Here is a 17,370-nt window from a genome sequence, read left to right on the forward strand (position 1 = left end):
TACATGAAATAGCATTCAAAACAAATCAGACAATCAGTTTTTTTCCCCTTAAAATGAAATGCAAATCGGAATCATGTGACGTCTATCTACATAACTCTTATGACTGAGTTAACTTCATAGAAGAAGAAAGGGTATATAATATGATACTGCCTGAAAGGAATTCAAAGCTCAAAAAGTTGGACAGCATTAATTTTTCTTGTTTCTGGAGCCGTTTCTTATTTTTCTTGCAACTTTGGAAGTGAGGAAAATGTCTTGTAAAAGACAAATTTCTCTGGAAGCAAAAGAATGGATTGTGAAACTTATCCAAGATGGACAAAGCTACATTTCTATTTCTAAACTTCTTAGTGTTCTAAAATTGAAAATATATTATGTTTGGAAGCAGCTTAAAGTGTGTGGTGAGATATACAGAAAGTATGGTTCTAGTCCCCCAAAAAAATTTGTTCTGGAATCAATCTCTTGAAAAAACAACATTTGGTAAAGAATCCGAGGAAGTGCAATGGAGATAAATTAAGAATTCTGAGCCAGTTATGGAGTTTCTGTCAGTGTCTCTACAATCAAGCAGCGTCTTTATGAAGCTCATCTTTTTGGTTGAAGACCAACAAAGAAACCTTTGATTTCAGTCAAGGATAGAAATGCTCGACTTGAATTTGCTCAGGAGCACCAAAGTCAAATTCCCAAAACAATGGGCAAAATTTCTTTGGAGTGATGAGTTCAAGTTCTAAATGTTTGAATCGAGTGAACAACAATATTAGGCTACCATTACGCCAGCAATTCAACAGCAGATATCAGCTTCCTACAGTTAAACATGGTACTTGTAACATGGTGTGGAGCTGATTCGTCCATCCAAGCGAAAAAGAGGAGAATTTTTCAACTCGTTTTGTATGGTGGGATATAGAAGAGATTGCAATTACGAAGATCGATGTTACGTATTACAGTGGAAACTGATTTGTGCTAAAAAATGTCTGGTATATTTAATTCGAAATGCGTAATTTTCACAAACAAAAACTGATAAATGCATTCTGATGGAGGACTTCACGTGATTCATAGTTGAAAGCAGATCTGGGTATTTCGGTAGGAATTTGAATATCAAAAATTTGAAATCTCTTGAAAAAAACAAAGCACAAAAGCCTATTTTGTGTGTTTTCACTCTTAATGTTATTGAATGAGTACTATGGATTTGAGATTATGGAACAATGTTCTAGAACAGATCTGACATATGAATTGTAAAGTAGTAGTAAGGTTTCCGTATTTTGAAAAAAATTGCTGTTGCAGATTATAAAACAGGTATTTCTTGATGGTTTTTCAGCAATGTCATTAATATGCTGATTGAAATTAAAAGCCTATATAGTCAAATTGCAGCAATTAAACAGCTAAAACCCATCACCTGTGTCCTTTTCACTGCATGTTTATTGTCTTTTTTTATACTTAACAATTTCACAATATTGAACAGAAAAAAAATCCACTCAAAACTTAAGGAGTATTTCCCTCCTTAAAAATACTTGGAGGGATAAAAAATGAATTTTGATTCTTGAAATACGTATCTAGATCCACATTGGCAAACACTGAGCGTAAAAAAGTAAAATCTCATTCAATCAAATGCACAAAATTTACCTTATTTTCCTGGCTTTAGTTTCACTTTGATTAAGCACTAAATGACATGGAATTGACTTGGCATCTTGGAGTTTTGATATGATGGCGGGTACACTAATCGAAAGTGTGTGATTTTCTAGGACACGTTCTGCATCTGCAGTCAAAATAAATATATGTAGGTCATTCTTATGAAATAGAACAAAACATTTGAACATTTGAAAAAAAATTCTTGAGAACATGTTTGTACCAGCTGATAAATGAAATATGGTCAGCAATGAAGTTTGTTAAAAATTCATGGTGAAAATAAATTTAAATTTAAAAATGTTGAGAGATAGGCAAATAAGACGAGCCATTTTGACAGCACTTAACTTGATATTTATGCTTGACAATCTTAGCATGTGTTCCATATATTTTGATATTTTATTTTCAACTTGGACAAGCACTAATGCTTTAATTTTTTTATCGATCACATTTTTATTTGTGTTCATCGTTTTTTGTTTTTTTTCATCAATTTTTCGGGGACAATAGATTTCTAATTTGTCCCTGTTTTGCTGGAGGAAGAATTTCATTCCCAAAACAAGGTCTATAGATGAAATGTTACTGCAGCTTCATGTTGCAACCAAGATATTTTGATTTTGTTTGCTTTTTCCCCCTTTAACTTATGATCAAACTCTTCTCCTGGTTTCCTAATGCCAGGAGAAAGAAATTTTTGCATGTTTTGCAACATTGATCGAAACCTAAGCATGTTGAAAACATGTGCTTTTCAGAAATAGATGTCTCTGAACATGGTAAAGTGAAAATAAGTTTCAATTATATAATTCTCACAAAAAAAAAAATAGTCAGAAGGACACTAAATAAAAACACCCGTCTCTTTTTTCCTGAATAATTCTAATTTGTGAATTAATTTACAATTGTAATTTATTTAAAAGGAGATTCAAGTGATGGCACACTCTTCTTTACCTTTGCAACACAAAATTTGATAGGTTGCAACTAGTATCATAAGATTTTCCAAATGTCACGAATGGGGAAAAAAGGCTGGGGAAAATTTTCATTTGTCAATAAACTATATGTAAAAAAAATTTAAATTGTAAAAAAGATGAAATATGAAAGGATACTGGCCCTAAAAATATATATTATTGCGAAAAAGAATATATATTCATTTTAGGATAGCAAATTATTTTAAAATTTGAAAATGGGCTGGACACAGCAAGGAGGAGGACATTTTCTTAGAAAATAGAAATTTGTTCATATCATAAAAAATTGTAGTAAATTAAAATTTCAGAACACTAAATGTGTCCTTCATGCAATAATAGTAAATGAAAATGATCCCACGAACCCATGGGGGTTCGCTGAAAATGAACAAAAGCACTGCACAGCAGTGCTTTTGATTTCGTTTTCCGCACAATTACGTCAGACATTATAAAGTTTATCTTGAAATATGTGCAATATTCTTAATGTTGGACTCCAATTTTTTCCCATGGTAAATTTTTAAAACACAACCAGTTCAGAAGTGCATAACAAACATTAAATACTCGCATGTACTTTTAGGCCAGAAAATATGAATAGGAGCAGGTTCATTGTATGAACAATATGTTTTTGATGGTATGGGGGGGGGGGGGTAGGAAGTGAAGGCTAAACTCTGGAGTATCTGGCTTTTCTCCATTATTTGGTTTGCCCTTCCACCACATTAAGCAAGCCAGATAGTCCAGAGTCTACTTACGTAGAAAAGGATTACCTTTCAATATGGATTCAAGATCTTTACTAGCATCTGAAACTTTCTGTCTCTGCAATGAAAAACTGTACATGTAATTACACATAGACCAATAAAGATTCAAATATCATAAGTATTCAGTACTATTATTGCTTAGATCACAAAGTTGGTTGTACAGTAAAAATCCTACATAATGATACCCTCTACAAGGATAATCACCTACATAATGATATCAAAATCTTTGTTACTAATTCACTTTTCATAGCATTAATATATATTTCATTTATAATGATAAAACTCTTTATAATGATATGCTTTTTCAGTCCCTTGAGCACTGTTATATAGAAGTCTCACTATATTACTAGCATAATAAAATCTTCAAAAATAAGCAAATTAATGTAATCTCATATATTCACACAAGTATATAATTCATTGTCCTAGAATCTGAGAAAACTACAGGTTGGAATTTGATTCTCCCCTGTTAAATTAAGTATTTGTTAACTTTTTGGCTATCTTGGCTGCAGCCTGTCAGACTTAGCTTTAGAGACAGGCAAAGTCCATCTACCTTTATGCATCATTATTAGAGTAGTGCTTCATTAGTTGCCTTATACCAGTATATATATTTTTTAAACAGAACACACTTTTTTAACCAGTGATATTGAAATTGAGCTACCCTTCCCCTGCATGTAAAATAATCATGTTATGTGTGAAATTCAGTAAGCATACCAATGTCTCGAGCTCGTGGATGCTAGAATTTGATGCGGCTTCAACTTCTGATATCAATTGACTTTCCCTGTAATGAATAGCAAAGGAAATTTCAAATATGTTCTGAATAATAATTCTTTTGAGTTGCTACATAGAAATAATGCTCATTGTAAAAAAGTTAACTAGCAATAATTCCAGTAAAAAATTTTTATAGAGAGAAGCATGGTACAGATTTTAGTATTTTTGGCATGTCATACTGTGTTTATATATTAATGGTTTAATGCATAAAATGTGGCAAGTGACATTTTTTGTAAAAATGGAGTAAGTGTATGAGTTGGAAGCCATAGCTCCAAATATTGTAATGCACAAATGTGGTAAGTGATAAGTTAAGAAAGCTGAGTTTCAGCATTCACTGATGTGCTATGTGAATGTATTTTTATGCTGCACTAAACATTGAAAATGCTCTCCTGAAAAATCAGCCAAATGCCACTTGCCACATGTGTACACTGAGCCCATCCCCATCGATATATAAGATTCATATGAAAAAAAAAAATTCATTAAAAAACTGAGTGCTAAAAAAAATTCATAAAATACTCACCGTAGTATTAATGCAGTATGCAATTTGTGAAAGTTTTCTCGTATCTGCTTAATAAATTGAGAATCATCAACTTTTTCACTAGGTACACAGCTTGCAAGTTTCTATAAATATATATCGTAGCATTTGTAAACTTATGATGCATGGTAAAAATAAACATTTGAAATTACAACAATGACTAAAACATGAAACTGAAATCAATCTACCTTTTCTGCTAATTTTAAACGTTTATTTACAATACAAGCTTCCGCTCTTGCCAGTTTCAGCTCCTCTGAGCACGATTTGTTCTAACAAAAAAAATTGAAAAAACAGATATTGGAGCAAAATCAAATTATAAAAAAACACTAAAAACAAACAAATACTCAATAAATTAAGAAACACTCAATTAATGAATAAAAAGGTATTCTCATATTTAAGAAAATGCATGAATGAGCAATCACAATAAAAAGCTGATTTGTTTGATAAAATTCTACAAACTTTACAAACTAAAAAATATCCTTGAAATAAAAACCCCTAACCCCTAATATTCCCTAAACTTTTTAATACCAAAAAATCTAAAGCAGGGTGCACAACCTTTTAAATATGCAGTAATTCTGCTGCTCGTGGACCAGAAGCTTGTAAATATAGGATTGTTATATAACCCCCATATTTTATGGGACATTCCTGTTATTTTGGCCATCCGAAACTTTTTTGTGTAATTTTTACTTATTTTCAACAATTACTTAAATTTCTGAAATCAAGAATTTAAATTATTTTCACAACTTGTAAATTATATATATTTATATGCCTATAATTTAATTACTATATCTCCCATAATTCCCAACATATGCATTTTTGGTGAATTTTTTACCTATTGCAACCTTCTGTTTCCCGCCATTGGAGATTTTCCAGCAATTTTAGTGATAGATAGAAAATTTACTTGCCTTTGGCAGTTTTTGACTGTAATTGATAACTTTAAACTTTACATGAAACCTTTGGCATTTTTGGCTTAAATGAGCAACTTTAATCGCCTTTGACAATTTCATTGGTACTTCCTCTCACATATTTGTCCGCAAATTATATTTTTTACCCGTAGCGACATGCAGTAGCCATCACTTTCTGCTATTGGTGATTTTTCAGCAATATCCATAGTGATGGTTGGCAACTTTACTTGCCATTGATAATTTTTGTTTTTTTTTATAACTGGTGATATCCTGTATTTCCATGAAGGAAATACGGTCAGTCAAGGCATGTGTGTGTATTGATACTTTTCTACCGGAGCACATTTTGCAGGCCAAATGGTATTCCTTCGCCAGAGGTTGTGCACCCCTGCTCTAAAGTTAGCACTACCACAATAGCATCATTTACACAAATTTAGAATTTTTTTTTTTACCTAAGAGAAAAAAAATTCTCACAAAAATAAAATGTTCGATGTGAGCAATTTTTGCATCTTTTTTGCCCCATGGTAATAAAAACTGCTGGTTTCTTTATCACTGATTTTTATCACAAACAATAATATAGAGAACATATAGCTCATAAAATTAAATTTTTTCCCACAAAGAGCATGATATCGTTCCCCTCATGCTAAAGACATGAATGTGAAAATTTTCGATGTTTGGGTTTATCAGCTGGTTGGATATCTTATTTTGCTATCTAGATTTTGTCAGAAACACTGATGTGTATCCCCTATTGAAAAACATGTTACAAAACATTTTAGGAAAACTACATTCATAGAGTAATATGGGTAGAGTAAACATTCAAACATCATATCTCAATTTTCTGAAATTTTTTCTTATTCAAGTTTCTGGAATAAGGGGGACGATAAATCTCAAACATGGCACACTTGTATCTTCAAAAAAAAAGAAGAAAAAAAAAACCGAACTATCTAATCTACCTTAATGCTCTCAACAAAACAAAAAGTTTGTCCTCCATAAGTAACTAAAATTTTTATTTCAGATGATGTTACAACATACCTTATCCGCTAAAGTCAGCACGGAATGGCCTTTATGAATACCAGTGACAACACACATACTACATGTCAATGCACCATCATCTTCACAGTAAAATTCTATCGCTCTATTGTCATGCTGAACACAACCTTCTTGAACCATGCTTGAGTACCTGGAATATATGAAAACTTTTGCTCAGAAGGTGATCATTTAAAACTAGCTCAATACCTCAATATAACATGCTAGCCGTGATAAACTTAAAAAAAAAACAGAAAAATACTTACATATTTGCATAAACAGGTACCCCAACATGCTTCTGCCTGCTTTTCTTTTTGTGAAACTGCAACATTGAAAAGTTGAAGCAATCAGTGTTTAGGAAAACAAAAAAAATCAATGATTACAATTGAATTTACAATGAATGATTGGTAAATCTACGAAGTCTGAAATAAAATAAAATGTTAAAACCTCCTGTAATAGATGTTTCACCAAAATCACAGCATCTCACTACATTAAATATTTAAGTGAGTGAAATTGGATAGCCAACTTCAGAGAGGAATAACTTCATCCAAATTGGCAAAAAAAAAAAAAAAAGCGTGTGCACACAGAAGCGATACAATAAATGAATGAATACAACCGCAACCTTGATACAGAGTTGTGCCTATATCGCAGATTGTATTATTGTAGTATTGATAGAGAGTGCTACGATATAAAGGAAAGGGAATACCTTTTCAGCACAGTACAAAATTATAAGTGACAGCCTAAATGCCATGTTAAAGCTCAAAATAACAGATTTCAAATGCCAAACAGCTATTTTGAGGCTGAAATAGCCTCTTCTTTAGTGAAAAAAGTTGTAGTGCAAATTACTCGCTTGATAAAAAACATGTGGTTGAGTGAAAATAGACGTGTGATGGTGGTGATGATAGCCAGAGCTGCATTGACCTGTTTCTGCCCAGAGCCCTTATTTGAGGACAGTGAGGAATTGGCTTTGCATAATATTTCAGCCATGCAACTAGATGTTGCATATTTTGGCATTTGTAGATGACAACCCTACTCAGATATTAGCATCGAAAAAATGCTCAAGAAGTCATTTTCGGTTTAAAAATGAACTCTTGAAGTTGGTATATTTTATTATATTGGAGTGGGTACTTTTGTTTTCCACCTTATATTATGTTTTTATTTTCATGCAAGTGATTTCTTTCTAATTGATTATTTGGTTATAGTTCATATAATTGTGAATAACTAACACAATTCAATTTCGTTTCATTTCAACTTTTTATTCAAATATGTGGTCATATTTTGCTGCCCTCAATTGAGAACACGTGTCGTCCAGTGCTATATTTCCTATTGATGTATTTAAAAAATCTTTTGAAATGTTCGTAATTGGTGTAATTTCAACAAAATATCTCAATATCGAAACGGAATTCAAAACAAATTAAGGTGTGGGCATTAACAGCATAAGAGTAAACTTTCAGAATTAATTTCTCCTACCCCTTCCTTCCACTCCATCATCGATACTCTGCTTAACCATATAGTAATTGTACCACCATCATTATCACTATAAACAAGTCAAATCTTTTTTTCTGCCATCATCAAAGCCGGTTGAATGTTTACTCTTAATGCAACTTTGACTCTCATCATCATGTGTCAGTTTTTATCAATACGTTTTTGTTCAAGTGAATAGTTTACACCGATGTTTCCCAAAGTGGGCGATAGAAGCTACGGGTATAACATAGGATTCTATGGGTTCGCTTGAGTTGGGGGGCGATGAGGGATAATTTTATCTGAAGAAGGGGGCGATGGAACAATAAGTTTGGGAAACTATAGTTTACACAATAACAGACTTTTTCCATTGAACGGGTTATTTTTGAGGCCTTGAAACAGCTGTTTGGTGTTTGAAATTTTTGTTTTTTTTGAGTTTCAACATTGGGCCATCACTAATATTATTGTATCAACCTAAGATGTCAGATAGAGGAAATTACAGAAAATTGATGGCCAAATACAAATTAAAAAATCATCGTCCAGAAATCTGCAGCTCTAAACATTTTTCCTGTAGAGATCATGCAGATTCTACATGATACTTGCATAAACATGAAAATTCCAGCATATACACCATTTTTTACTTGAAAATATGGAAGACAGGTGGCAGTACCAGCAAAAACACAAAACACGCCTAACCCTGACAACATAAATATGCTAGGGGCCACATATACACACAAAACAAACATTCTGGCATGTAACAATTCATTAGAAATTTCGAGAGTAATGTGTACGAGGTGCATGTATTGTTAAGTAGTTGTAGTAGCACTAAAACTTTTCGCCTGAATAGCAACTTAAGCAAAAAAAAAAAAGACTTGCCTCGTCAAAACATGTATTGCAATAATTTTCTTCACATTTCTGGCACCTGAAGGATGCTTCTTTCTTCATGCAATGTTCGCACGTAACTAAAATTAGTAAGAAAAATTTTCCCATTATTATCAATATTACGAATACAAAAAACATGAACATTTAACCTTCATTTGATGAGAACAGGGCCTGATAATATCAGAAAAAAATTTAGTCACCAACCAAATTTCTTGTAAGCCATATATACCTAATTTCCTATGTCAACGACAATGCATAATCTGCAAGTGAAAATTTCATCCATTGATAATACAATCTTAAAGAATGAAAGCGGTTGTGCATTCTGTTTTGTAGAATGAATGTTCATTTTTCTAAAAATGTAGAATCTTTGATATTTGTAGAAAATAATTTTTCACAAATATATTTTTTTAATTTATATTTTAACTTCTTAGGAAAAAAAAATATGCAGCAGCATATTATTCACATTAACAGATTCCAATGTTTTTTCAAAGAATAATCCACAAATTATTCACAGAAAAATATGGTACATTTTTCCCTCATGAAAAAAAATGGTTTTTAATATATTTTTTAACTTTTCAGGAATTTTGTAATTTCTTCTGTATTGATAGACAGGATGGCATAAATTTTGAAAATTTTCAGTTGTCTTTACATTCTTTTTAACACATTGCAGACCAGTTTAAGGAAAAGCTCACTTATAACAATGGCTATGTAAGAGTATAAAATCATGAATAACCTTATGACCAATGAGTTGATTGGCACCATGGTACTCAAGAATTGAAGACTTGGCCAAGGCTATAATGAAGTTGATAATAAAATTTTTAATTCCTAATTAAACATTTTTTTCCTTTCCATAAAAATGCTCTGTTCAAAATTGCCAACAGCCAGATACATTTTATGTAGCCCAGCTAATTTTCCAGCCTAATCTGTATTTCATAACTGATTCCCAAATTCTACCAATAGTTGAATTTTTTTTTAATGGAACAATGTTTCCTTTAAAATTTTTGAGCTTCACATATATTTTAAAATGTTGGATTACAAAATACAGTCAGTTCATAATAAGTTGAACTCTGATAATTTGAATACCTGTTTAAAATAAAGTTTCGAATTAGCTCCAAAACATTTTCTGTACTTTAATGTTAAAATTTTTAATTAAATCAGTTTTCTTCCTTTATGTCAAAGTTTTTTGGAATAAGAAAAAATTTCCAAAATAACATTTAGCATTAGAATTTAGCATTTAGCTAAAATAATTCAGCTGCAAGTTATGGAGTCAGATAAGTGAATATCCACATGCAGTTCTGATTACTGATAATTTCTTGAGGCCACATTCATGGTGGTACACAGCACTGAGCAATAGAATTTAGCACAATCATTTAGAGGATTCATTTATCTGTTTGCAAAATGTGAGATAGTAAAACATCTATGCATTTTTGACAGAAAATATTCTTGTATAAATTTTATAATTTTTTCATTAATATTTAAGTATCATCAGGGGTCTGTCCAACTGAAATTTGTGTCTGGGAAACTGACCCTTCACAAAATATAAATTAGCGAAACCATAAATCTGGAATTTAATTTCTTTTGTTATAAATTGGCCGTTTCGCTTTCTGAAAAATTATTTACTTATCACAAAACTAATGACCATTTTCACAAAAATAAGGGAAATCTTAACAAAAACCAGGACCATAAAAACACGACCGTCTGTCTGTTCTGGACAGACCCATGATTATGTATGAGTATGTTTCCACAATACAGAGTATGTATGTCTAATTTATTTCTAAATATATAATTCATATTATTAATTATTAAATTAGAGAAATTTATTGTTTTGAACTGCTTCATTTCCGGTTTGACATTTGTCGCTAATAAGATATTTCTAAATAGTGCGGTTGTTTTACTAAATCTTTTTCCCAATCTGAAATCTGAATTTCCAATAACTTGAACTCATGATAACTCAAAGTGCTTTTATCTGCACATCCAACTTATCAAGATTTGACTGTACAATTACACTTTTTTGTTTCAAAGAAAAATACAAATTTACAAAAAAACAGCAGGAATTTTTATCCTCTTACCATAGGCTTCATTTCGATGAGACTTTTCATTGGCTTGGGATGGAAATGTGAATTTCACATCAAAAGATCTTGAAATAGAAAAAAAAAGTCAAAATTTAAACTATGGGAAATTTCGAACTACTATTAATATGGCTTTTATGCCAAGTACAGTTTTTTTCTCTCTCCAACACTGCTTTAGCTAGTAGGTTTTTCTTCTTGGCGATACCTTAAAAAAACAAAATTGGGGTTCCTCTGCATTTGGAAAGATTTTCTGGTTTCTAAATTTATCAAATATTTGAGATTCCCCAAACAAGGTATGCAAATATACAACATAAACAATAAATATTGTTTTCATAAAAAACAGCATTGAAAAACATGAAACAGACAATTAAAAGACTAAAATCACCTTAAGAAAGATCTAACCATGGAAAGCAATTTATTAAAACTATATTATTACCTAGGGATACTTTTAGATGAAGAAACACTCAGAACTCCGAGAGCATAAAAATCAGGTAATAACTTGGGAATTTCTCTTGCATCTATGGCAGCTGTTTTCTATTGACAAATTAAACACGTTAGAACACACAAGGCTTTACATTCATTCAAGAACAATATATTATATTTAAGATAATAAGCTTTGCAAGATATTATGATCCAAAAGATACTCTTACATCAAAACAAATATGGCTTCTTTAAAAAGTATACAGTCAATGTTCCTTATAACAACCGTACATTATAACAACCATTAAGTTCAAACAACCAGTAAGACAAGTCTCTATCCTATATATGTTTTCTTTTCAATATGATGACTTCCAAGAATAATATCCGTTTTTCATGGAACAATGAGGGCCTTTATAATGAGCGCAGACTGTACTGTCACTGTGATTTGCGAAGAGATGATTCCTGAATAAATATGCTTTTAAGTAATTTTTCCTCAATTAAAGAAATAATAAAACTGAAAAACAAAGATGAAATTTTTATACGCAATGAAATGATCAGGACTTGACGAATCACAAAATATTCTAACAGTCAGCTGAATTTCTTCGGATTGCCAAGCATCTTGTCCTCAGATTCCCCCATTTAGAAAGCACACACACACACATTGTAATTTTCTATAATTAATCTGTGGGCTATCCATGAAGAACTCTTTTTTGAATGCTCTGTGGTGGATGTAACATTTTATTTATCCCGAATCAAGAACCAAAATTTCAATCCAAAACAGCCATTCACTGTTATACTCGTGAATAAGCCAATTCCTTCCCCCAACTTCACAACCACTAAAACCAGTGGTCCTGAAGTGGTTTTTCCTCCTAAAAACCTGTCCTGTAGGCCTATATAAGCAGGAATTAATGAGCCCCTAATACAGGAATGAATTTCCAAGCAATAAAACTCTGTTTATGCACGAGCCCCAAATCAGAATATGTGTGCATCACAGAACAATCAGTGCTACTGCAGAACAATCTGGATGAATTTTAAGAAAAGCAGAGAAGAAACACTATTATATGGTAATATGGTAATTTTTACTGCAGTACATTTCCAGTCAGTCGAAGGCTTGTTGCAGAACAATGCAAAATATTCTGCTTTGGAGTGCACAAGCCTCAAAGCAGAATGTTTCACACTGCCAGCCCTCGGCTGACTTGTAATGTTCTGCAGTAAAAATTCCAGCAGACAAAAAAAAAGTTGGCTGGATTTTCCAGGCATGCCCGATCTTTGGGAACGCTCTGATGTCTGTATCTGATGGGGAGCGGGGTGCATCTGGTAATAAAAATTAAAAAAAAGAAAAAATTCCCACTCAAACATAAAAGTGTTTTCTACATTTTTCTTAAAATTCTTTGAGATTGTTCTGCAGTAACACTGATTGTTCTGTGATGTACTTCACAGATTTTGGTATATTCTGCTTTAGGGGTACACGAGAAAATACCGTAACTTTTACTCATCTTTTGTAACCATTGGAAACCAGTTTGACAGAAGTATCCGGTACATATGTTGGAACAGAAACCCTATCTTTAGCTTAAAAGCCAAAATTTGCCGCGAAACCAATTATATTAAATTCACACACACACAATGTAAATTAAATAATAAGATCGCTAAAAAAAGAGCCCTGACAACCTAACTCCTGGAAATTATTTTCTTCTCTCAAAAATGAAATTAACAGAAATTGATTATGACAACATATAAAAATATTTTCTTCCGAAATTTCAATTAAAAAAAAATTTTTTTGCATTAAAAAATAAATTTTTGATCATGAGGGAAGGGGGAACACGAGCCTCCTATACCGCCCACGTGTTAGTCTCTGATCCCACCAATATAGGATTCAGAGGGGGCAAGCTGATTGACAAAATTTTGCTGACTAGGGGGGGGGGGGGTAAAAATGGTTAAAAATTTGTTTACATAATACTTGAACGGCCCCCAATCAATTTGACCATGATTTAAAGATTGCCTTGATTTAACGAATAAAATTCTCAGTTTTATCCAAGTTTGTTAAATTGGTGTTCAACTGTACTATATTACACAAACAAAGGCTTATTGTTAATAACACAAATAAACCAAAAAAAAAGCAATCCTAGAACTTTGAGACCGAATCGCAAAACAAAAAATTTGCATTTTACCTGACAAATCGGACACGTGATGCTTTGATTAGTTTTTGAAGAGTTTCTGATACAGCTCTCGCACATTGTATGACCACATTTTAGAATGAGAGGGAATCGAGAAGCATTTTGGTTGCGACAATGATCTGTAAATACAAATATATCATACGCTTTTATAAAACAAGCTAAAAAATCAAAGTAAGCAGTAATATAACTGAAATAGCAAAAAAAAAAAATTGAAAAAAAAATGACTGCATTTCAGAAATAACGATAGATAACACATTTCATAACATGGAAATAAATTTATTTTGGTAAAATCATACAACAGATACTGAAAACTGGCTGAGTGAAGAGATATCTGTGTTTCAGGGAAAGAAATACATCTCTGCCCTCACTGGTACTCAAACTATGGTCTGTCATTTGCCGGACGAGTGCTCTAACACCGATACCTCTTCACTTAGCCAATTCTTCGTATCTGTTGTATTAACAGGGAGAGAGTGACGTCATTCTACATACAACTATACAGCTGAATAATCCCACCTATTCAGCTATAACATCGAAAGCCCATTTAACACAAATTATAAAGTAATCAGGTGTCTGACAAGACTTCTTTTTCGAGTTCCTGTTTTATGAAAATTATCATCAATTTTCAAGTAATTTTATAAAATGTAAAAGTTGATTTTCCAGAAAAGAAATGAAGTGTCATTTTTACTGCTTTGTCGAATTATATTTCGTGAATAGTCTATTTTTGAACCCAAAATTATGAGAAGAGTCTGGAAAAATGATTAACTTTTTGATAGGACAGATCCCTGGCTATAGTGCAAGGCTTTAGTCTGGAAATACATTGATCATTTTTGTCGCACCACGGTCATTTTCTGCACACGAGGGCTAATTAGACCGGGACCTATAATTTATTGCCGATTCCGAACGGCAGGCTTGTTTTTATACTCATTGAAAGGTTGGTGCACTAACCCCTCGATGGGAGACTCCCTGCGGTAGCAATTTTTTGCTGCGGTCAAGTCGCAATTCTTTGTTGTACCCCTGCGTCAGGAAAGTTTTCTGACAATGACAAACCGGGTATCGAACTCACGACACCTCTAAACATCCTTTGGTACTTTAGGCGAGCATCTTATCGACCGGGCTACAGCGCCCCAGTGTTGAAATACAGGAAACTCAAGTTCTAAATGTCTTTGGGTCTACAATACGCATGCTTAGGTTCATACTCAATAGATTCGCTTAGCTATGAGGATCGATCGAAAAGTAATACTTGTTTTCAAAAATAAAACATTAACTACTTGCAATTTTTTTACAAATCTTTTTTTTTTTTTTGCATTTTTACACCTTAAGCTACTTTTCGATGTAGTTCCCATTTAAATTCAAACATTTGTTGCAACTTGTAATGAGCTTTTAAGTGTGTATGTGTGTGTGAATATCTGCTGCCCATTCCATGAAGAAAAGCTGCGACCTGTTTTTTGAACTTTCCATTGTTTTGAAAATATTTACCCCCTCCCCAAACTCTAAGTTTGGTGAAGAGATGAAAGTCACTAGGGACCAAGTCAGGACTATATGAAGGATAATCGATAACTTCCCAATAAAACATTTCAAGGACTTGTTTGGTTTTCTTCAAAACACGAGGCTGCGCTTTGTCATACAGAAGCACAATGCTGCTAAACTGCATTCCACACCTTTGATTCCGAATATTGAGTAATGCAGATACAAACTCCAAAAAGGGTGATAAAAGGTTGAACACTGATTGTGTAATGGATTGTCTAACCCAGCGGTTCTCAACCGGTGCTCCGTGTGCACCTCTCAAGGGCTCCGCAGCAACTCGAGAAAATAAAATGAATCATTAAATTTGATGGATAAGTAAATAAGAGAGGTCTACACGATTCCGCCCTAAAAATTATGTACAAAAAAGGACTCCTCGAGTCAAACACTAGGGCTCCGCCATAGAAATTATGTACTGAAAAGGGCTCCGTGATTCAAAAAAGGTTGAAAACCACTGGCCTAACCAATAATTTCATTAGCCCGCAGTAAAATATAGTATGGTATTTTTCAGTTTTTATCAATCAAATTTTTCGCCATTCTTGACATGGTGGTTTTCCTTTGCTCACTGAAAAAAAAAAATCTCAAAATTTTTTTTCCGTCCTGTCAGTCTCAAGATATGCAGGGATTAAACGATAAAAGTTTAATAAAGGTACTTTTATAAAACTTGAAAAACACAAAAAATACAGCCATTAAGCTTGCAGCGGCTCACCAAAGACTGTGGCCAACAGTCGCCAAGTGCGGGGAATGCGCGAGAGGATTTTTTGTGACTCGACAGACCTGAAGATAATGCTGATTCAACATGTTATGTTCTCGATGATACAATAAAAGTAGATAGTTATAAGCTGAATGATTACATTCGAACGAATGTAACCAAACACAGTCTATTGGGTTTTTTTTTCAAGTTTTATAAAAGAACTTTTCTAAAACTTTTGTAGTGCAGTGCCGACTATAGAGAGGTTCCTTTGACTGTACTCGAAAGCCACATGCTTTCGTCCCTAAATCCGTCTCTACATATGGTCCCAGGTTGAAATACAACACCGACAGCATAAGAGAAATTTCAAACGAATTCTGTTAAACATTATGAATGTAGTTAATAGATGTAAATACGCATTAAGCCGGGTTTTCCTAGGAATAGGTTTGTTGCGCAGCGTGAACCGAATTAGACTATTTCACGCCGAGAGAAACGTGTTACATAATCACGCTGCGCGTTTGTGTTTTCCTAGTGAGGCGCATCCGATCAGGGGCGGCTATATAAAGTATATGGCTTTGGCATCAGCTACTCTATCGTCTGCATGCTCCGGTTTGAAAGGAAGGAAAACTAAACACAGAAGAGTGAAGAGAATATCGGCAAAACCGCGGCGCATGACGCATTTGACTCCTCCAGAAGCAGTCGGCCAATCACGCTCGACGTAAAGCGCTGTCGTCAGGCGAGTGGACGGCGTGTCACGCTGGGCGAATCACGTTGCGCGGGGCACAGGAAACCTGCTCCTAGGAAGACCCCGTCTTTAGGACTCGATTTTTGTTTTCTTTCAATGCCATATTAATTAGTATAATAATGAAATTACCTCTACTCGAGAAAGCACAATTACAAAACGGACAAAAGAAAGGCTTCATCGATTGAAACATCTCGCCGATATTTAACGAATAAAAACAAATTTATACAAATGATTATTTTGAAAATTTGTGTGCATAGGGATTCAATATCCACGATTAATTAATTTACATGATTACACATGAAAATTGTTGTCTGACAGAAAAGCACATGTACACAGCATTACATTAATGCGAGCATCTATCCTAGTAAAAACTGTTGTTGATATAGTTTAGATATCTTATCTTAATATCTTCTACGACCAAAGCCACTTGAAAGCAGCTTACCATTTCTCGGAACAGTCCCGTTTTTCCCTTTTTCTAGTCGTCCCGACTTTTTGATGAAAGTGTACCGGTTTTTCCCGTTTTTACATGACGCATACTTGGTTTTTTATTCTTTATTGAAGTCAAAGATTGAAAATTTTTTTGAACTCATAAATTATATTATAATAATTACGAATACAAATAAAATTATTCTCCCATATTTGGCTTGGTGAACGTTTTATTTCGTGGAATCCACAGCAATTTGCAGTAATGCTTCGTTTCCCGCCATTGCGATTTTTCCGTAATTTCAGCAATATTTGGCAACATTGTTCACTTTTGGCGTCGTTTTTGGTGATAATTGGCGATGTCCCGTATTTTCCCGTATTTGGAATCCCAGTGTCTCGTATTTCTTTCGAGGAAATATGGTCAGCTTAAGCTTACT

The 17,370-nt window shown here is 33.3% G+C and overlaps 1 protein-coding gene across 1 annotated transcript in view; it reads right to left on the reverse strand.

Annotated features, from left to right (window-relative positions):
- The window catches only part of qin (tudor domain-containing protein qin), a 73,674-nt gene extending 56,785 nt beyond the window's left edge, over positions 1-16,889 (reverse strand). The window contains exons 1-12 of the mRNA XM_089254575.1: positions 16,640-16,889; positions 13,548-13,672; positions 11,396-11,493; positions 10,960-11,027; positions 8,885-8,970; positions 6,814-6,869; positions 6,554-6,701; positions 4,808-4,888; positions 4,605-4,705; positions 4,028-4,094; positions 3,326-3,374; positions 1,612-1,744 (exon numbers count right to left, since the gene is read on the reverse strand). Of these exons, the coding sequence (XP_089110701.1) occupies positions 1,612-1,744; positions 3,326-3,374; positions 4,028-4,094; positions 4,605-4,705; positions 4,808-4,888; positions 6,554-6,701; positions 6,814-6,869; positions 8,885-8,970; positions 10,960-11,027; positions 11,396-11,493; positions 13,548-13,672; positions 16,640-16,700 (1,073 nt within the window). The 5' untranslated portion in view covers positions 16,701-16,889. The remainder of the gene's footprint in view (positions 1-1,611; positions 1,745-3,325; positions 3,375-4,027; positions 4,095-4,604; positions 4,706-4,807; positions 4,889-6,553; positions 6,702-6,813; positions 6,870-8,884; positions 8,971-10,959; positions 11,028-11,395; positions 11,494-13,547; positions 13,673-16,639) is intronic.
- Positions 16,890-17,370: the final 481 nt, after the last annotated feature.

Source organism: Pholcus phalangioides, unplaced genomic scaffold (genome assembly GCF_987345545.1).
Source record: "Pholcus phalangioides strain wild (caught in Gottingen) unplaced genomic scaffold, Ppha-v1.0 ptg000042l_1, whole genome shotgun sequence".
In the NCBI taxonomy this organism is placed as follows: Eukaryota; Metazoa; Arthropoda; class Arachnida; order Araneae; family Pholcidae; genus Pholcus; species Pholcus phalangioides.